The sequence below is a fragment of the Megascapheus bottae genome, chromosome 2, assembly GCF_031878675.1.
Source record: "Megascapheus bottae isolate mThoBot1 chromosome 2, mThoBot2.hap1, whole genome shotgun sequence".
In the NCBI taxonomy this organism is placed as follows: Eukaryota; Metazoa; Chordata; class Mammalia; order Rodentia; family Geomyidae; genus Megascapheus; species Megascapheus bottae.
Genome location: NC_143510.1, coordinates 71,135,352 through 71,157,629, shown reverse-complemented (window position 1 = coordinate 71,157,629; position 22,278 = coordinate 71,135,352). Strand labels below are relative to the sequence as shown.

Sequence of the window (22,278 nt, the reverse complement as noted above, 5' to 3'; positions counted from 1 at the left end):
AAAACCAAATACAAATAATTTAATAGTCATTAAAAATAAATATTTTGCATGACACTGGTGGCTCATGCCTATAATCTTATAACTCAGGAGGCTGAGATCTGAGAAATGAGGTTAGGGATTACAGTTCAAAGTCAGCCAGGGCACTAAAGTCCCTGAGAATCTTTATTTTCAGGTATTTTTTATTGTAATTAATAGAAGGGTTATATTATATTCACCATATAGAAGGTGCATTACTTCACATGCATTGATACCCTTTCGCATATCTTGGTCCACATTTCTCTCCCCCTACACCCGCCCCTCATCCTGTTTTCCCCCCTTCCCATCTATTTCAAATAACCAAATAAGCATATATACTATATATCAGATAACATGGTGAAATACTGTAACAATATGAGATAGCCAAAGGACAGCAAAAGAGATGAGAGATAGCATAGTACATTAAGGACAACAATCACTCATTACATGGCTTTTGTTTCTGTATCCTGGAGGTCCTTTCATTCTATATAGCCTTCTGAATCTAGGTTTTGTTCTGTTGTAAGTCTCTGCTAGGAAAGCCCAAGGTTTCTACTGATTATGACAAATGAGGGAAACCAATGAGCCTGTGTTCCTTTGAGTCTGGCCTACTTCACTTAATATAATTTTTTTTCCTAAGCCTTTTCATTTCCTACAAATGGGACGATGATGTTCTTTCTGACAGCAGCATAGAATTCCATTGTGTACAAATACCATATCTTGTTGATCCACTCATCAACTGAGGGGCATCTAGGTTGGTTCCATATAATTGCTATGGTAAATCGTGCTGCAATGAACATCATTGTCCTAGTGGATTTAATATGTCCTTGTTTCTGGACAATTGGGTAAATGCCAAGTAGTGGAATTGCTGGGTCATAGGGGAGCTCTATGTTTAGTCTTTTGAGGAACTGCCATACTGCTTTCCATAGTGCTTAAGTGACTTTGCACTCCCAACAACAGTGTAGTATTGATCCCACCTGGCCACATCCCAGTCAGCATCTGTTGGAATTAGATTTCTTAATCCTGGCCATTTTAACTGGAGTGAGGTGGAATCTTAAAGTTGTTTTGATATGCATTTCTTTTATGGCTAGAAATGTCAAGCATTTCTTCATGTGTCTATAGGCCATTCTTATTTCTTCTTCAGAGAAGATTCTCTTTAGGTCTTTGACTCATCTTTTAATGGGATGGTTGTTTCTTTGGAGATTAGTTTTGTAGTGATTCAATTTTGTGAGCTGTTGATATATTTTATATATGAGGCCATTGTCTCTTGCATGGTTAGTGAAGATATTTCTCCCACTCTGTAGGATTTCTTGTTAATTTGCCAACTATGTACTTTGCCATACAAAAGCTCTGCAGTCTTATGCAGTCCCACTTATCTAGACTTTCTTTGATTTGCTGTTTCTTGGTCCTTATTAAGAAAGTTTTGACCTGTGCTAAGGAGACCTAGTGTATCTTCTATTCCTAAAGTTTTCAGTGCATCTGCTTTTACCTTGAGGTCTTTGATCCATTTGGAGTTAATCCTGGTGCAGGGTGACAAAGAATGATACTTTAGTTTTCTGCAGGTGCTTAACCAGTTCTGCCAGCACAACTTGTTGAAGAGGCTGTCTTACTTCCATTCTATTTTTTTTTTGCTCCCTTGTCAAAGATTAAGTGGCCATAGGTCTGTGGTTTAATATCTGGGTCCTCAGTTCTATTCCATTGGTCTTCAGGCCTGTTCTTGTGCCAGTACCAAGATGCTTTTGTCACTATAGCTCTGTAATAGAGTCTAAAGTTTGGTATTAAAATTCCTCCTGTGTTGTTCTTTCTGCTAAGAAGTGTTTTTGCTATTTGGGTTCTTTTATCATTCCACATGAAATTTTGGATTGTCTTTTCTATTTCCTTAAAGAATGTCATTGGGATATTGATGGGTATTGCTTTGAATTTGTAGACAGCCCTTGGCACGATTGCCATTTTCACTATGTTCTTCCAGGAACATGGGAGGTTTTTCCATTTCCTCAGTTCTGCTGTAATTTCCTTTTTAGGGGTTTTAAAGTTTTCATCAAAAAGGTCCTTTACATTCTTAGTTAATTCCTAGGTACTTTGTTTCCTTTGAGGCTATTGTAAAAGGAGTTCATTTCCTGATTGTTGCCTCGTTCCTCTCATTGTTGGCATATAGAAAGGTGGTTGATTTTTGAGGGTAAATTTTATACCCTGCTATGTTGCCAAAGTTTTGAATCAGCTCAAGCAGCTTGAGAGTAGAGTCTATAGGGTTCTTTAAATAGAGAAGTTTCACTTCCTCTTTCCCTATTTGGATCCCCTTTATGCTTGCTTCTTGCCTTATTGATCTGGCTAAAAATTCTAATATTATGTTAAAGAGGAGTGGAGAGAGTGGGCATCCTTATCTCATTCCTGATTTTAAAGGGAATGGCTTTAGCTTTTTGCCATTAAGTATAATGCTAGCTGTGGGTTTGTCATACACAGCCTTTATTTTATTGAGGAATGTTCCATGGATTCCTAGTTTCTCTGGAGGTTTTAGCATAAAGAGGTGTTGGATCTTGTCAAATGCCTTTTCTGCATCTATTGAGACAATCATGTGATTCTTGTCCTTGATCCTGTTGATGTGTTGAATTATATTAATTGACTTGCGTATATTGAATCAGCTTTGTATCCCTGTGATGAATCCTGTTTGATCATAGTGAATAATTTTTTTGATGAGTTGCTGAAGATGGTTGGCCAGTATTTTGTTGAGAAGTTTTGCATCAATATTCATCAAAGAAATAGGTTTATAGTTCTCTTTCTTTGATGAATCTCTGGTTTTGGGATGAGGGTTATGCTGGCTTTGTAGAATGAGTTTGGCAAAGAGCCTTAGTTTCAATTTTGTTGAAGAGTTTGAGGAGTATTGGTGTGAGATCTGCTTTGAAAACCTTATAGAATTCAGCTGTGAATCCATCTGGCCCTGGCCTTTTCTTGGATGGAAGGTCTCTTATTGCCATTTCTATTTCAGTGCTTGAAATAGGTCTGTTTAGTTGGATTCGGTCTTCTTTGGTTCAGTGTGAGTATGTTAATATTAGCTAGAAATTCATCTAGCTTCTCAAATTTGTTGGCATAAAGGTTTGAAAAATATTCCTTATGATGCTCTGGATCTTGGTAATTTCTCTCACGATATTACCATTCTCATCTGTGATTTTGTTTATTTGGGTGGGCTCCCTTCTTTTTTGGTAAGATATTCTAAGGGTCTGTCAATTTTGTTAATTTTTTTCAAAGAACCAACTCCTGTTTTGTTCATTCTGTCTACACTTTTTTTTGACTCCAATTCATTTAATTCTGCTTTGATTTTAATAATTTGCTTCCTTCTCCTGGGATTAAGGTTGGTTTATTGCTGTTTTTCCAAGAGCTGAAAGTGCAAAACTAAATTGTTGCTTTGTGATTTTTCCAGTTTTTTAATGTAGGCACTCAGAGCTCTAAATTTTCCTGAGTAGTGCCTTTGCTGTCTCCCAATGAGCTGGCATTTTGTGTGCTCCTTTTTGTTAAATTTCATAAGCTGATGAATTTCTGTTCTGATATCCTCTGACCATTGGTGATTCAACAATGTGTTGTTCAATCTCCATGATTTCCAGGGTTTTTGTTGGTTGAGATTGGGGTTCAGTTCCAATTTGATGCACTTGTGGTCTGAGAGAATGTAGGGAATAATTTCATTGTTTCTGAATCTGCTCAGGTTTGTTTTATGCCCTAAAATGTGGTCTATTTTGGAAAATGTTCCATGTGTTGCTGAAAAAAACATATATTTGTAAGGAAATAGAAAAACTTAGAAAAAAATCATATTAAGTGAAGTGAGCCAGACTCAAAGGAACATAAGCTCAATGGTTTCCCTCATTTATCATAATCAGTAGAAACCTTGGGCTCTACTAGCAGAGATTTGCAAAAGATCAAAACCTAGACACATAAGGGCATATAGTATGCTACTGAATGAAAGGACCTCCAGGACATAGAAACAAAAGCCATATAAGGAGTGATTGTTGTCCTTAATGTACTATGTTATCTCTCATCTCTTTTGTTGTCCTTTGGCTATCTCATAATGTTACAGTATTTCACCTTGTTATCTGATATATTTGATATATGTGTATTTGGTTATTTAAAATTGAATAGAGAAGGGGGGAAAACAAGATGAAGGTATCAATGTATGTGAAGTAATGCACCCTCTATCTGGTGAATATGATGTAACCCTTTGATTAATTACAATAAAAGTATATGAAAAAACCTATTTTATAATGTTACTGGGTGGAATAATCTGCAGATGTCTGTTACATCTAGTTGGTCTATACAGTTGTTCAATTCTGAGGTTTCTCAATTGAATTTTTGCCTGGTTGATCTGTCCATAAGTGAGAATGGTGTGTTAAAGTCAACAACAATCACTGTGTTTCGATCGATGTGTGGTTTTAGTGAAAGAAAAGTTTGTTTGATGAAGTTCTAGGATTAGGTGTGTACATATTTAGGATGGTTATTTCCTCCTGGAGGAGAGATCCCTTTATTAATATGTAACAACCTTCATTGTCTTTTCTCCCTAATTTGAAGTCTATTTTATCTGATATCAGAATGGCAAATCCAGCCTGTTTAAGGGGGCTGTTAGTTGATGAATTTTATTTCAGCCTCTCACTTTCAAAAAAAATTGGTTTTTGTTTTGGCAAGATGTGTCTCTTGAAGACAGCAGAATGGTGGATCTTGCTTTTTGATCCAACTAGACAGTCTATGCTGTTTAATTGGAGAGTTAAGTCCATTGATATTGAGGGTTAGTATTGAAAAATAATTACTAATTCCTGCCATTTTTAAAAGCTTTCATTATGGCCTATGGCTTAACAGTTCTTGTGGTACTTAGCTTGTATGATTTTTAAGTGCCATTTCTTTGTCCGTATTATGTTTGTGTTGGTTATCAATGTGTAGAACATATTTGAGAATTTTCTGTGATGCTGGTTTGGTTGCTACATAATGTTGCAACTTTCCTTGGAATGGAAGGTTTTTATTGTGCCCTCAGTTATGAAAGAGAGCTTAGCTGGGTATAGTATTCTTTGTTGGTAGTTATTTGTCTTAAGGGCATGACATATATCCTTCCAATCTCTTCTTGCTTGCATGGTCTCTGCTGAGAAATCTGGGGTTATTCTGATTGGCTTTCCTTTGTAGGTGATTGTTCTCTTCTCCCTGGGTGCTTTAAGATCCTTTCTTTGGTCTCTATTGATCCTGTCTGGATTACAATGTGGTGGTCAGGTCTATATGGGGTTCTAAAAGTGTCTTGTATCTGGATGGGCCTGCCCTTTTGGATATTTGGGAAGTTCTCTCTGTTAGTTCCCTGAAGTATATTTCCAATACCATTGACCTCTTTCTCCAAGCCCTCCTCAATACCAATTAGCCTTAAATTAGGCTTTCTACTTGTATCTTGGACCTCCTGAAGCATTCTCTCTTATTTCCTAGATTTGGTTTGACTCATTTTCTCTTCTTTCTCTATAACAACTAGATTATCTTCAAATCCGGAGAGTCTGTCTTCTGCATTGTCTAACCTGCTATCAATACTTTCTACTTTATTCTTCATCTCCCTTCCTTCCAGTTGCTCATTTTTGATGCCTTGTATCTCTTGTTTTATATTGTGTATGGAGTTCTTTAACTCCTTGATTTCCATTTGAGTGGTTAGTTCAGTAGCTTTACTCTCATTGAACATTTGTTGGAGTTCGGTCAGCTTTTTGTTTGTGGATTCTATGAATTTGACTATCTTTCTTTTTCTAGCTTCCTCATGTTCATGTAAATCCTTTATTATTGCCTCCTGTATGGCTTCCTCACATTCATGTATCACCTTTTTTATGCTTTCATCTCGTGTAGATATGGCTTCCTCATGTATCTTTCTGTATGTTTTCAAACTTTTCATTGATCATGTTTATAAATTGTACTTGTTTAGCATTTAGAGGACTCTCCTCTAGTTTTGCCATTGACTGCTCCATTTCCTGTTTATATTGGGTGAGCTTTCCTATTCCTTGAATTGCCATTTTTCTTGAGTTTCTTGTTCTGCCCATTTGAAAATGGGAGCAAGATTAATGCTGCACAAGATTACAATTTTTAAGATATGATCAACCTAGGTTTCTTTAGCTGGCCAGACAATAGATGTTCACAAATTTAGATTGGTATTATCACTTTGTCTCTCTTTTTGTGCACTTACAGACAAATCTAATACCACCACCAGTCACCATTTTATGACCAACCCCCCCCCCCCACAATCCAATCTCTATTGTATTTAAGTCCCTCTGGACTTACAGTATAATTGAACACCTAAATATACAGTACTGCTCAGCAACCATCAACTCTAGATCCATGCATTCTAAAAGCTGAAGGATGAACAAGAGGACCAGAGATAGAAAAATAGTATGAAAAACAAGAGGAGAGGTAAGAAAAGAGTAATGTAGGAGTGTAAGATTAATGTAGTAATGAAGAAAAGGGATAACTGACCTAAGGTGACAGAAGGGTAAAATAGTTGAGTACAAAATTTCAAAAAAAAATAAGATAAAACTTATGAAAATAAAAAGAGTAATAAGAAGAATATATAAAATATATATACAGAAATGGGGAAGGTATATATAGGACAGATCAATGATAAAAATTTTTAAAAAGTAAAAAAGAAAAAACAAGAAAAAACGTGGGGGGAGATCCCAAACAATTGTGAGTTCTTAGACAAGAAATGCTAGAATTAAGAAGCAACAGATTAAAATGCAGGTGACTGTATCAATTAAAATATCATTTGTATCCAGTCTATACCCATTGCTGTCACTGTTTCTAGGAAAAATCAAAATGGCAGAAGGATAGTGGAAAAAAATTGAAAGAATCATAACATTAAAAAAGAAAAAGGTGGAGGTCAAATGGCAAAAAAAAAATAAGAACACATAAAAATGTAAATGAAAAGAGGTAGAAAAAAAAGAAAGGGGGTATTACTTAGTTTTTTTTGTGTGAGGGGACAGTGCACAGGCCCTGATTTCAAGTCCCAACTGGAAAAAAAATTAAAAATTATGCCCAAGAACTTTTTTTCTAATTTTTTTTTCCTGCCTGCTTTAACCCAAACCCACAGACCTGGTATTTGAACTCAAGGCATTGGCACTATCACTGAGACTCTGTGTGCTCAAGAATAGGGCTGTACCCTACTTCAGGCCCTTTTTTTCCCCTGAGTAGTTTATTAGAGATAAGTCCCATGGACTTTTCTCTTGGGCTGGCTTCGAACTGCAATCTTCAGATTTCAGCCTCCAGAGTTGTTAAGATTACAGTTCTTGGCACCAAAAGATTTTTAAGGGTGTTCTATTGTCCAACCACACCACCTTTCATTATAACTACTATGACTGTGATAATCAGAAGTATGCATATCCATGGCATTATTTTATATATGACAAGAACAACATAATTATTGTACCCATTTGCAGTGATACAGTTTTCAGTTAGTGAGGTGAGTTCTTGAATCTGGTGCTGACAAAGATCCAGGAAACCCACTGATTCTAGCTGGTGGTGTTCTTCACTGTAGATTTCAGAACAAGAAGTCAGCATATCACCATTGAGGATTCTTAGAGTGGGTAGTATTTTAAGAAGGCTTTGTCTAATGCAAACAGACACAAAGCAAAACTTGGTTAGATGATATCTGATTGGGAGATTCTAAGTAAATCTCCCTACAAGGGTAGCCTTTCCTTGGAGGAAAATTTTAAAAATCTAATAAAATATATTAAAAAGAATATGAATGAACAGAGCCACCATGTTCCTGGATAGAAAGATGGCATTGTTGACATGCCAGATCTTCACAGATTCAATTTGATCAAACTATAATTGCAGTATAGCATATACATGTATTCTGAAACTGATTCTAAAGTTTCTATAGAGAGACAGAAGACACAGAAAAGCTAAAAATTATTTAAAATCAGAGAGCTGAAATTATCTGGTTTTGAGACTGAATATGAAACTATGGTAATCAAGACAATAAGGAAGTAATGGGGAAAAATCTAAAATCGATCAGAGAAAAAGAATAGAAAACCAAGAGAGAGGCTAATATAAATATATCTGGTAATCACTGATTAAATACCACAAGCAAGCAAAGGGAACAAAGATAATTCTTTTAGCAAGTGGAGTTAAAATGACTAAATCCACAGTAAAATACGTAAGTATTGTCAGACCTTAGATAACTCATGAAACATTAACTGAGAGTTGACCATTGGCCAGGTTTTGGTCACTCATTCCTGTAATCCTAGCTAATCAGGAGGCTGAGAAATGAGAATCAAAGTCCAAAACCAGCCCAAACCGGAAAACTCATGAGACTCTTAATTCATATTAAATGTCAAAAAGTCAGAAATGGAGGTATGGTTTAGGTGGCACCATGCCAGCCTTGTTTAGAAAAGTTCATGGACAGCACCTAGTTCCAGAGTTCAACACCCAGGACTGGCTCTCATCAAAAAATAAATGTCAATGCTTAAATGTAATACACAAAACTATAAAAAATTCTAGGAGATGTAATAGTGTTATTGAGAAGGAATCCACATGGTAATCACTCATATAGAAACTGACATAAGATCAGCAATGGAGAAAACTCTATTCCATTATGAAATACGTGTGTGTGTGTGTGTGTGTGTGTGTGTGTGTGTGTGTGTGTGTGTTTGTGTGTGTGTGTGTGTGTGTTGGTGAGCTTGAACTGTGGGCCTGAGAGCTATCCCTCAGCTCTTCAACTCACGACTACCGCCCTACCCTTTGAGTTAAACACAGCGCCACTTCTGGTTTTCTAGTGGTTAATTGGAGATGAGAGTCTCATGGTCTTTAGTGCCAGGGTTGGCTTTGAACTGCAATTCTCACATCTCAGCCTCCTGAGTAGTTAGGATTACAGGCAGGAGTCATGCTCAGCTCTACCTTTATTCTTGACATGGTTACTGATATTGATATCTTTAGGTAAAATATTCTATTTATATAGAGAATACTGATGACAAAGGTTAAAAGGATTTGAATTTTTACATTGGGAATATTTGTGATGCATCAATCACAATCTTCACAATCAAAACATATCAATTTATTTTTAGTAAGGTTATTTTAAATGCATTTGGATATAAATTTGTGCTTGGATCATCAAGATTGTGGCAATATATATTTGTAAAGTTCACAATCAACTTCCAGATTGAATTTGTTGTTGGATTCCTTTTTGTTTAAGATACGTTTTTCAGGACCTGAATAAGATAACATAAGTTTTGCTGGCATTCCAGAGTTCTGATTTACTAGAGTTTTAGATGAACATGCTGCTCCAAGTTGATTAATGTTGGGAATGAAGTATAAGAATACTGTGAGATCTCAAGATTCGTTTTTCCAGCTGGGCTCCTCCAAGCCATGGGGCTAAATCAATATTTCATTTAGTGAAAACTTCCTGGTGCATATACTGTCACTTCAGAAGCTCTATTAATCATTAATGAGTGAAGGAAATCCCGTAGGAGATTTCAAACTCAATCCGAGGATTATACTTTAAAAAGAGATTTTTTTTTTAGAACATCAGTTTTGTTGGTGTTATCACTGGCTAGACATGAAAGTAAGAAGCCAACTGGGAAAATCTATAAGTAATCCTTTGGTTGGCATCAGGGGTGCTGTAAAGTTCATTGAAACAAATAGCTTAAAGTTTGAGTTAGTCCTTTCATTAATAAATCCATATTTTATATGATTCTAGATTTAAATCTTTAGAAAATATGTATTTCTTCTTAAGGACAATGAAGTATGTCAGATTAACTGATGTAAGTAAAAACTGACAAGTAGGATTTCCCAGTTGGGATACTCTAGTCTAGCAATGTTCATGTAAACACAGTAATTTTAATACCAAGTAAAATTTGTATGTATAACCTAATCAAGATATTCTATTAATTTTCTTTCTTGATTAATTATTTCCAGTAAATATTTAAAAATTATAATTATTAAGGGTAGTAAGCGGGGATTTTATTACTTATACAGCTTAAAATTAAAACCTGGTATATGATGCTCAGGATAGATGCACAGGAGTGATAGGGTTTTGGTTGTAGGGAACATCCTTCTTGAGGTTTCTGAGGAATTTCCGGACTTCTGTTCTAAGTGTCTGCAGATGAAAGTGAACTACTACTAGTGGGTAGATATATTAGTGAAGGACTGGAAGAGAAGGAGGAAGCAGAAGATGCTGTACAAAAGGAAATGTGCTCATTACCAGATTGATGCACATGTGACCCCTTTGTATATCACATCTATAATAACAGTAAATAATAAATAACAAAAATGTCAATGTATTTTCTGATGAGAATATTTTACCAAAATTAGTTTATGTACCCTATAGACAAAATATTTTTTTTAGAAATCCAAACATTATTTGGGACCATGGGTTTGATTACAGTTGTGTCGTTTGTAAGGTGTCATTTGTTATACCTTTGTCAGGAAAAAATAGTGTGTCTTATTTCACCAACATAGACTATAAAAACCATGTTCTCTTAGACTTGGAGAACATGTGATGGCTCCCCTTCTATCAGTCAGGAACTAAGAATTAAGATAGAGAAAGCAACAATCTAACTTTTATAAACTTGAAATGATCCCAAGATCTTACAACTTTCAACTCCCCAGCTCCCATTACCAGCCAAAAGCTCCCCACTTATAAACCCATCCATGGATTAATCCACATATCTCTCTTCTGAATACTGTTATACTGGCAACCAAGCCAAGAAACTCTTGAGGCCCAAATTTGACATAAACCACAACATATCTATCAACAACTATACATCATAGAGTTGCATTATTAATACTATCACTTGCCTAGTGTTGTGTTTAAACACATGATACTCTAATACTCTTCTTTTTGGATTAACTCTAAGATCTGGTTGGTCACTAGAAAGGAAGATTTAAAGGCATATCATGTAACTTAAACTACAAAGTAGAGTTACAACATTAATACAACTGGATAGAGACTTTGTTCCCATTCCAGATGATAGGGAATATGTCTAGAAATACATTCAAGTGGCTGTTTCACAAATGTACAGAAAAATTTAAATTGACAAATCCCCATCTCTTATAATTTGGAATTAATTAGACATTACTATGTCATTTAATAATTGATTCTAGAGTTCTGTTTCTCAGAAAACTTGGAAAATCTATTCAGTACCCTGTGATACCATAAAGTTTAAGACTTTATTTTGGGAATTTCTGATACTAATAATGGGCATCCAAACTATTAACTTGCAAGAATTAACATTTAGCTGGGCACAGTGGCTCATGCCTTATAATCCTAGCTACTCAGAAGGCCGAGATCTGCGATTGCAGTTCAAAGCCCATCAAAAGCACTAAAGTCTGTGAGACTATTTGTTTCCAACTAATCACTAGAAAATGGGAAAAGTGAAGCTATGGCTCCAGGGGTAGGGCAGGAACCTTGAGCTGAAGAACTCAGGAACACTGCCCAGGCCTAGAGTCCAAGCCCTACAACTAAAAAAAAAACAAAAAAACAAAAAACAAAAACACCTCCTGGCCTTTGTGCATGCTAGGCAAGCACTCTACCACTAGACCAAACTCTTGGTCCCTCAGCTTTATCTTTTAAGAAAAGTTTAAGGAGATAGATTTAGTAATTATCCTGATTTCATCAGTACTCCCTATATACTTGAATCTAAATGAATATTTCATAAGTTTGTAAAGCTATATTTCAATTAACATATGACAGAAAATATTTTACACTGCAAGGAATAGGACTCATAAAAGTTGTTCTCAACAAGTCTTTTTCCTAAAGGTAAAACCAAGGTATTGTGAATAAATTTTAAGTTTTTGGATCACTAGTATATTTTCAAGTTTCCATTAGTTCATTCATACTTATGCAGGCTAAATGAGGTATGTTTTACAAAATTTTGTAAAGATAACTTTAATTATTTTTAATTTGAACTTTTCTTGACTATTTACAATTTTTATAAGAAAAAGATGATCAGTAGTAAGAAAATGCTTCATTACCTCCAGTTTATTTCTTGAAGGAGTGGGTTTCCAGTGAGAGAGAGTTCACAGAGAGAATAGCACTCCTCAAACCATTTTTTTGCACTTATAAAGTCTACAGGAAATGAATGAAATCATTAGGAAAGGTATCACAGATAAACATATCATGAATTAATTGCCATTCATTCATTAGGTATTAAAGTGAAGTGATATATTTGGGGTTTTTTTGCAGATTATTATGTGCTTTTGGAAGTGGACTTTCTAAGATTAGAAGACAGACTGCTGTCAGACATGTTTCTAACATTTACCAGCTGTGAGAATTTAGGAAGCCTGTTGTATAATCTATACTCAAAACTATCTCATAAATGTAAGAATTAAATAAGATATTATGTAAGGTTTAGAATATTTTTTCTGTCAGATTTTTAAGAACAAAACATTAAGTGATATTTAAAGTAATAGGTTAGTATGGAGAATTGAATATGTATCCAAATATAATTGCACACTTCAGTTACAATTAAAGAATCAAAATAGTTAATAAAGCCAAACATCATGCACCGTTGGTGGTTTACATAAAAATATGACACCATTGGTGGCACTGCTTATAGGAGGCGTCTCATACCCATAATCTTAGCTACACAGGAGGCTGAGATCTGAAGACAGGGGTTTGAAACCAGGTTGGTCAGGGAAGTCCATGAGACTCTTACTTCCCATTAGCCATCAAAAAGCCCTAAGTGTAACTGTGGCTCAAGTGGTAGAACATAAGCACTGAGCACAAAACCTCAATGACACCATTCCAGTCCATTCTTGGCTCTTCAATACCCTACTGAATGTTTTCCTAGAAAAAAAATACTATGGCATTAACCACAAATATATAAATTATTACGTATAAATGCCATTAGTTAAATGCATATATTTCTTTTTTCATATATTTTTATTGTAATTAATAGAAGGGTTACATTATATTCACCAGATAGAAATCCTTACCATATTTAAAACAGAAACTTAAAAACCTACTATTAAAAAATCTAAACATCATTATAAACTTACCAGACAGACAATTGTTGCTGACATCCAGCTTTTCCAAAGAAACAAAATGAAAAAGTGGTACAATTTTTGTTAAACTGAAAAGAAAAACAAGAACATTAAAAAATTTAAGTGGCCTATTCTTAACATTATTTATATACAAATGTAACAATTCATTTGTATAACATAATTACATAATTATGTAAAATTGTATGTGATTACATATAATTTAATTGTACAATACAATTGAACATTTACTAACAGTACTTATTAAAATATAGTTCTTTAAGAGTTTAGCTAATCCAATTATGGAAGATTTCTGGTCATTTTAAAAAAGAAATTACCATGGTATTTTTCTACAATGGAAGATTTTAATTCATTTTAAGAAGAAATGACCATGAAATTTCCAATTTTTGTCACAAATACCATTCACTTTGATGTGTATTTGTTACTCAGGCTTAGCTATTTCTTTGTTTTGTAATTGTTATAGTTACACAGAATTTGCATTTCTTATTGTTTTCCTTCTTGGTTCAAGACTAAAACTTGTAAAAATCAATGTTGATAAATTCTTTAATAAAAATCACTTTGTAATTAGATAAATGAATAGCTTTATTGATTTTGATTGTAATTGGATCACTACTTGGATTAGACTGAAAGTATAATAGTTTAAGTATACAAAATTATATTATTCAAAATTCTAAATTAGAAATTTTCTTCATAACTTATAGGTCTAAAGAAGAGCTTATGAAAAAATGGCTTATGCCAATAAAACATACTACAATTTTACAGAAACACACTTATATTTAAAATAATCTCAATAATGTGTGCTAAAAATTCTACTAATAAAACTTCTACTTTTAGCACTCATCCTTTCTTTACCTTTCTTTCTTTCTTTCTTTCTTTCTTTCTTTCTTTCTTTCTTTCTTTCTTTCTTTTTGTCATTTGGGGAGCTTGAACTCAGGTCATAGGTGTTATCCCTGAGCCTCTCTATGCTTCCCTCTACTTTTAGAATTGAAAAAATCATTTTCTCAGCTAAAATTGTCATTAACATTCTATATTCTAGCAAAAAACACCAATTGAATAGAATATGTTCAAATTAACCTTTTCTTAAGGAAAAAATAACTTTAGTCAGATTCACATTTCCAATTAGGTAAATCTATACTTTTTCTGTAACGCAATTGCAGATACTTTGAAATTAAAATTAATTTATCTGAGTTTTTAAACATGATAAAACACTCTTGTACAAAATAATTAAAGTCTTAATTTAGCTACATAATGTGGGAATACCATATCTATTCAAAATATGGTTAATTTAAAGAAATATTTCTAGTAGAAAAAATATAACTTTAATTTCCACTTTTTTTCCTTCTAACACTCCATTTGTTCATGAAGAGTTTTTCTTTTTCTTTTTGTGAACTCTGTCATTGTTTATTGTTGTTGTTTGTGGGGGGAGCTTAGGTTGCTGTTATTCAGAAAACCTATAATTATTATAATGCCAGAATCCTCAGAGTAACTTTGTGATTGCAAGCCTTGTGGGATTTAAAAACCTCTGACTACAGAGGACAAGAAAAGCCCTCTGACTCTGACCTTGACTCTCTTGTTCTTCCTTGTTCGCCTTAGCAGAGGGAAAAAAATTCTACAGACAAAAAATAGACTCAGTGAGGAAAATAATTATATATGTCACCAATCCCAAACACAATGGTAGCTTTATTTTTTTCTGTTTTTTGTTGTTTTTTTAAATTATTTTTTTATTTTAAAAATTATCTTTAAATAGTAGTGCAAGAGTTGCCATTTAATAAAGCAGTGTATAAATACAATGTGTCATGACCAATGTCATCCCACTGAACATTCTTACCCAACTTTCCACTGCTCACCCTTTTCCCTTACTCTTCTTAATTCTTTTAGAATATACATGAAGTTCTTGACTGCTGGTTTTCATATTGAAAATGTTCAATACTTCTTTATAATAGTTTCCATAAAGAAATTCAGTTACTAAGAGAAATCATGTGCAAATATTGGATATACATAATTTCATATTATACTCCATAATAATAAAACTTACTGAAATAGCACATGGATATGAAGGGTAAGGATGGAAAAGAAAAGAGAGGAGGACAAGGAGGAGAAATAAGAATCTAGAAGAGAAAGAGTGAGAAAGAATAAAATTAAAACTGTGGATTTATAATTATTTAATTTAGTCTTAATTTTTAATATTTCTGTGGGTTCTGGATTATTATCTTCAACTGAAAATATAAAGGTTCTTATTGATAAGAAAATGATTGTGTTATATGTCATATATTATATTGTACCTAAATCTCTGCCCTGCTAATGAAATTATTTTGAAAGACTAATACATGATGACATATTAAATCCTTAAGAATAAGAATTTCTCATTATTTCAAAATAGTTCATATTTTTAAAGAACATATGATCTAGTGACATTATTTGAATATATAAAAAGAAATTAAGATTTAAATTTTTACTATCAATAGATATTCTCTTTGCAGTCATCAACTGACAAAAGAAATATCTGCTGTCACAAAGTTAACTATGTAATGATAAAATTTTATCTACTTAGATAAAATTATTGCTCTTTTCCTTTCTGTAAAGTTTAGTTAACAAAGCTGGTTATTCACCTTTATGATTATTCATTAAGATGGTAGAAATTTAATCAAGAACCCATTTATTTATTTATTTATTTATTTTGTTTCCTCAAACCTTTACAACTTAGTCTTTTACTGGTATTGTGTATATTATTTTCCAAGAAAATTCAAACCAGAAATACAAAGGACATTAGTGAAAACCCAATACCATTTGACCTTGCACATTAGCCTTGGGCATTGAGAAGATATAAATTTCAAAGACGACAAAAAGCAAAAGATTTGTACAATGAGCAGTAACAGTTTCCATTTTCTGCTCCTATTTAAGAGAATCTCACTGGTGGTGGAAAAATTTATGAAGCCAGAGAGTCTTCTAGTTAGAACTCTGCTAAGTCAAACTTGCAATAGTCACGTTTTATTGAAAATTTAAACAGAAGTCAGGATGAAACAAATATTTCAGGCAATATCCATATATATCATTATTTATGTTTTCTGCTTGTTGGGAAAAACATATGGATATGATTCATCCTTTGATGAAAATATTTATCAAAAAAATTAAAAGAAAAATACACACTCTAAACCATATATCAACCACAAATCCAAATATCCATGCATTCATGCTTGTATGTATGTATATTATATGTGTATATATACACATAAATGTGTATTTATAAAAAATCTCAGGTTTGTAATATATTTTCACAAGTTTATCAATTTGGTTCAGTGATAGAATTTTTTAAACATGAGGTAAAAAATACTACATTGACAATAAGAATAAACTTTGATCAACATCAGTTCACTGAAAATTTATAGTTTTCAAACTCAAAACCACATCTGCTGACTTTGAGTTTTATCAAGATCCTGAAAATGTCCTTGTCATAGTACACTGTATAAGGTGTATCATGTCTACAGTGAGAAGTATATAAGACTTCTTGAGGAAAGTCCCAATCAGATGATTAATTTTATCCTAGGATAGTTGAGATTATCTGCACTACCCTATAGTTGTGTTCTACGTATAAACATTTATTAGTGTCAGTAGACCATTTCCCTTCATGCTCTGAGAAAGAGTGGAAGGTTATGTGGGAAAAGAGCTTTGGAAAGACTCAGAAACAATATATTCAAACATGAGTGATAGTAGTATTAAAATTTTAAAGCATGTCTATCACATAATGCATTTTATACCAATAGGCTTAAGAGATTACTCTCTAATCTCTAAGAACTAAGAATAAAATCATATGCTCTTATCATTACATCCCTCCAAAACAGAAAACCACATATCTCAGTATTCAAATGTTTTAATCAAAATCACAAATAGGGATAATTTGAGTAATGGTTCCAATTATCACAATCAATTCTAAAATGCTTTAGTTCATGAAAATACCTTTCTATTATCAGATTAAAATGTACAAATTCTAAGAGGATAAATGAGACAAAGTTTATCAACTATTGCTAATTAAAGTTTGAGAAATAAAATATATTTTAATGATTTTAATTACAAAGAAATCAAAAGCATTATTACTGTAAAGGGTCCTTACTTCAATATTTTCTAATCTTGAACATTTTTATAATTGCTAATATGCTTTCAGATCACTTGTATAAATGATTAAAGATCATTTTTATGAGTGATTAACTGCACAGGTACAAAAATAGCTGAATGTTTCATTTTGAAATTTTATTTTTTGTCTGAAAAGTAGCATGAAGTGATTCAGCAACTGTATGGATGACTCAAATTGCTTTCTTTGATTTTTAAATTTTATTTTATTGTCCAGTTGATATATAGAGGGGTTACAGTTACATTCCTCAGGTAGTGGGTACATTACTTCTTGAACATACTTGCACCATGTCACTGATTTAGCTATATTTAAACATGAGCAATGTACTTTGTAACTCAAATAAAATTCCATATTTTAGCTATGATTGAAACAACCTGAATGTAGACTCAGTTCTAAATTTTCATAGTTATATCACTTAGTACCTACATGCTCAAAGAATGAACAATGTTGTTCATTCTTAACACACTTTTACATAATTTTGGAAGAATTGTATTATCTATATTATATATTGTGCATATATAAAGTATACATTTAATTAGACTGCTCGTAACTCACTCTAGAAGAAATTAGCATATACATCAGAGGAGTGATTTCTTGTTAAAGGTAGTTCTTTTATCCTACTCCATGTGACTTTAATGAACAAATTAATTGTATTAGTGGATAAGTCTCACTGACATATTAAGCAGAGAAGTATACATGTTGCGCTTCTGTTTTGGTTTTAGACATTCTCTGCAAAGATCCAGATGTTGGTGGTCTCAAATGGATCATCTGAAGGAGGTACCTATTTCAACTGAATGTTAAAGTATTTTTAAATGTTACTTTATATCCTAGGGGAAATCAAATTTAGATCCATCTTATCAGTTACAAAAAGAGCATGCAAGTTGAGAGCAGATTAAAACTTCTTTCATGGCTTAATAAGTACCATTTGAGACAAATGAGACATCCTTCTGAATTAAATTAAATGCCTTGTTTATTTTCCAAGGACTGTATATTCTTTATAAATATAAACATACCTGCCCTGAAACATTTCTACACACATGCATCATTAAGAAAAAAAAACATAATGAGCAACATAAAATCACTGAAATGTACTAAAATTCAAAGCTACCACAGCCCATGACCTGTGGTCCCTCAATTGCTGTATTTAGTTATGTAATCAACTATCATTTAAGTAACCATTGCTCAGATATATCACTTAAGGGAAAATTCATTGTCACCTGTTTTGAGAAAGAGTGAGATTTTGCAGTAAAGGCAGCCAAAAAGAAGAAAATGCTTCCACAGCTGAAATGCTATTATCATCCAGGCGAAGTTCTCTCAGTAGAACGTGATTTGTCAGGGACGGAAGCTGAATTTAAATACAGTATATTACTTTATATCAAGGAAAATGACTTGTTAAGCAACTTTTGGGGGGGGAAAGGTGGGGTCAATCATGGGACTTGAACTCTGGAGCTGGGCACTGTCCCTGAACTCTTCAGCTCAGTGCTAGCTCTCTAAGCTCTACCACTTGAACCACAGAGCCACTCTTGGTTTTCTGGTGGTTAATTGGAGATAAGAGCCTCACAGACTTTTGGGCTGGGGCTGCCTTTGAACCACAATCCTCAGATCTCAGCCTCCTGAGTAGCTAGTGCCTGGCCTTGTTAAGTAAATTTACACAGAAGAAAATTGACTAAAATTTTCAAAATAGATTCTGCTAAAATTCAAATCTAAAATCAACATATAGGAATGTCCATATGAATAGTACTACCACTAATTTCATAATTTTTAACATATTGCATAAAAGTTAATTTCATGTCATGAGGTAATACAATTATAGAATCAATAGATTTGGTCCTACTTTCTATATCTAAATCACAATCTTTATTATAGATTAGGGTTATAAGAAAATGGTAAAATAAATTTATAAAATATGAATGTATGTAACATATACACATAATTGTTGAGCATTCTGTTGTGTAATGTTATTTTATTATCATAATTTAGTTGGACAACAGGGAGATTGATTCATTGTGGCATTTCTATACATGCAAATAGTGTTACGTTGATCACTCACTTTGTCCATTACTTTTCCTTACTTCCACTTCTAAAAAAATTTCCATCATTCTATTTTTATACATGCAAAGTAAGTACAATTATCATTTTCATCCTCAATCACCCTTTGGTTTACCCTCTGACCTCTTCCACTTTTATTGTCATTTACTTATTTACTTATTTAAAAACTTAATTGAACCAAATGATTTCTTCATGCAGACAATGAAGGGTATAGGAGGGTGACAGATGAATAATTTCAAAATACATTGCAAATTATGTATGAAGATGGTATACGACATCTGAATGCAAGCACATGGATCCACAGAGGGTTAGGGAAGCAGAAAGGGAAAGTAATTGAGATGGTTCTTCTGATTAAGATAGCATAGATAAAAAGAAGTGAACTTTACAACTTGGAGGGGGTGGGAGGAGGGAAAGTGGGGAAAAAAGATGGGAAAGGAGTAATAATGTTCAAGAAGTAATGTACTCACTACCTTCTGAATGTAACTGTAATCCCTCTATACATCATCCTGGTAATAAAATTTAAATAAAAAATAAAAAGATTTACAAGCTTGGAAAAAAGTTGTTATAGATAAACATTTCTTAAGTAGAGACAATTGTGGAAGAGGTCACATTGAGAGTCAAAGCAGTTCCTTAGGGGGGAAAAAAAAGAAAAGAATGCAACATTAGTCATGGAAATCGATTTAAAGGAATTACCTCACTTAGATAATTTCCCTGTAACTTCAATATCTGAAGCAATCCACAATTTTCAATGCCCTCAACTTTGGTAAGATGATTGTATGAGCAATCCAAGTGTATGATGGTTGGTGTGTCACAGAGGCCTTTGGTACTAATTAGCTGATTGTGGTCCACGATTAGTTGTTGAAGATTTTTCAAAGATTCTAAACCACCTGGAAAAAAAGAAATTCTAATTTTATATATACATTCTTCCTCAAATGTATTATTTAAACAAACAACTAATATATACTAATAACACATCATATCTCCTGCTATTGTTTGAGACAATGTAACTATACTGATTTTGAGTTTATGATCTTTGCTGCCTAATTCATACGAGTTCTGGGAATGCAGGTGTGAAACACCACATCAAATCCAAGGTGTATATTTTTAAATGACAAGTTAAAATGTAATCAGACATTTTAGAACATTTTGGGGCCACTGAATATTCTATTTCCGGTGCAGGAGGAGATCTCTTCTTTCAGGAAGTTAGCTATTCTATAGTGACATAGAATTTCTGCCAAATTGGGGCAAGAAATACATTAATGAAACTCTTTCAGTGTCAACCAGGAAAAAAACAAGAATGAAAAGTTGGGTGAAATAGATAAGAAAGATGCCAAGTTTGTCAGTAAAAGCTGGGTAATACATGACACAAAGAAAAGGAACTATTTGGACAGGAAAAAAGGAAAGAAAACAGTTCTGTGAAGAATGAAGGAATCACTGGAGGACATATAAAATAATGTGTAAGATTAAATCTGAGAACTAATTTTATTTATACTATGTACTATACAGACAAAGTCATTATTTGAAAATTTATTTTATTGATTGATTGTTAGGGGCATTAATAGAATAATCAAGATCAAAGCCACAGTGCAGGGAAACTGGAAAAAATATGTAGTCTCCACTTAATTATCTCTAACATGCTATCTTCTTTGTCCTCAGACATGAAGGATATACTTGACAGGATAGTCTTTATCAATTTATATCCAATTCTTTTTATTATTATTATCAGTTGCCTGTCCTGGGGCTTTGAAATCAGGGCCTTGGTACTGTCCCTGGGCTTTCTCTAGGCTGGAGCTCTACCATTTGAGTCCCAACACCACTTCCGGCTTTTTCTAAGTATGTGGTACATAGGAATCGAACCTTGGTCTTTATGCAGACTAGGCAAGCACTCTGCCACTAGGCCAAACTTCTGGCCCTATCCAATTCTTTATAAATACACTACACATAGCTCTTAGATTTGACAGTGAAATTTATGAAGTTTAGAAATATGGTTTAAAGAAAAGAAAGAAAAAATGAAAGCAAATCTGGTTTCTAAATCACTGTAAAGTCATAAGGAAGATGCTTTTGGAAAGTCTATGACAAAAAGAAAAGAGAATTGAAAAAGAAAAAGAAAAAAAAATGATGTGGGAGGGGGTTCTGCTAACCCACAATAAAATTAGTATTTGGCTGTACTTGTAGCAGATATCTATTTCAAGGATTTATTTTTCCTACAAAAATGATGCAATGATTTAATAAAACATTGCTGTTGTATGGAAACAAATCCTAAAGGAATGGCAAAAGGGTTAAACAAATCTAGAGATTTTTCACTAATTAGCATATGTAGTATACGTATAGTTCCATTAGCTGCTTATCTGTGGCTGTGTCCGAGGATTTATTCATACATACAAATGTTTAGAGTTGTATTCCAGATTTTAATTTCAACCACAAAGTTCTTCAAGATATATAAGTTACATAAAAATTAGAATAGGGTTGGGAGGAGTTTGGCCTAGTGCTAGAGTGCTTGCCTACTATGCACAAAGACCCGGGTTCTGTACCACATACATAAAAAAGCTGGAAGTGGTGCTGTGTGGCTCAAGTGGTAGAGCACTAGTCCTGAGAAAAGCCCAAGGATAGTCAGTGCTTAGGCCTTGAGTTCAGTCCCCAGGACTGGCAGAAAAAAAATAGAATACTTAGGAATTGGAAATGTAGGATTGTTGCCACTCTTTTCCCATGAAGTAAAAGACTGAGTGTCCCTTTTCATATGTAAACTAAGGATGCTCTACTAGCAGCTCTGTTATAATGTTCTTTAGTTTTACACTGCCATTTTGTTCCTCCAAAGAAGTAATCTAGCACCATCTAGTGGACTAAAAATTCACTGAATATAATATACAATAATATGTAAAAAAAAAAAAGAAAATAATTCCTCAAGGAGATTTATGCCTACATCTTTACAGCAAGTTCCAGAACAGCCTGGGTATACAGTGAGATTCTGTCTAAAAAACTCTAAAATGCAGGAATATTTTCCTTATGAGTCATTATACAATAATCAACTTTGAATGTATATCTGAATATATATTTCAGATATATTTCCTATTTATAATAATGGTCACTCTTCTAGAAAGCAC

At 33.4% G+C, this 22,278-nt stretch overlaps 1 protein-coding gene across 4 annotated transcripts in view; it reads right to left on the bottom strand.

The window, feature by feature from the left end:
• Positions 1-22,278, bottom strand: part of Lrriq1 (leucine rich repeats and IQ motif containing 1) — a 130,132-nt gene that overhangs the window by 84,952 nt on the left and 22,902 nt on the right. For all 4 annotated transcript variants that reach the window (XM_090328339.1, XM_090328336.1, XM_090328337.1 and 1 more), the window contains exons 12-16: positions 19,871-20,064; positions 18,346-18,473; positions 13,000-13,073; positions 11,974-12,067; positions 7,427-7,606 (exon numbers count right to left, since the gene is read on the bottom strand). In XM_090328339.1, the coding sequence (XP_090184465.1) occupies positions 7,427-7,606; positions 11,974-12,067; positions 13,000-13,073; positions 18,346-18,473; positions 19,871-20,064 (670 nt within the window). The remainder of the gene's footprint in view (positions 1-7,426; positions 7,607-11,973; positions 12,068-12,999; positions 13,074-18,345; positions 18,474-19,870; positions 20,065-22,278) is intronic.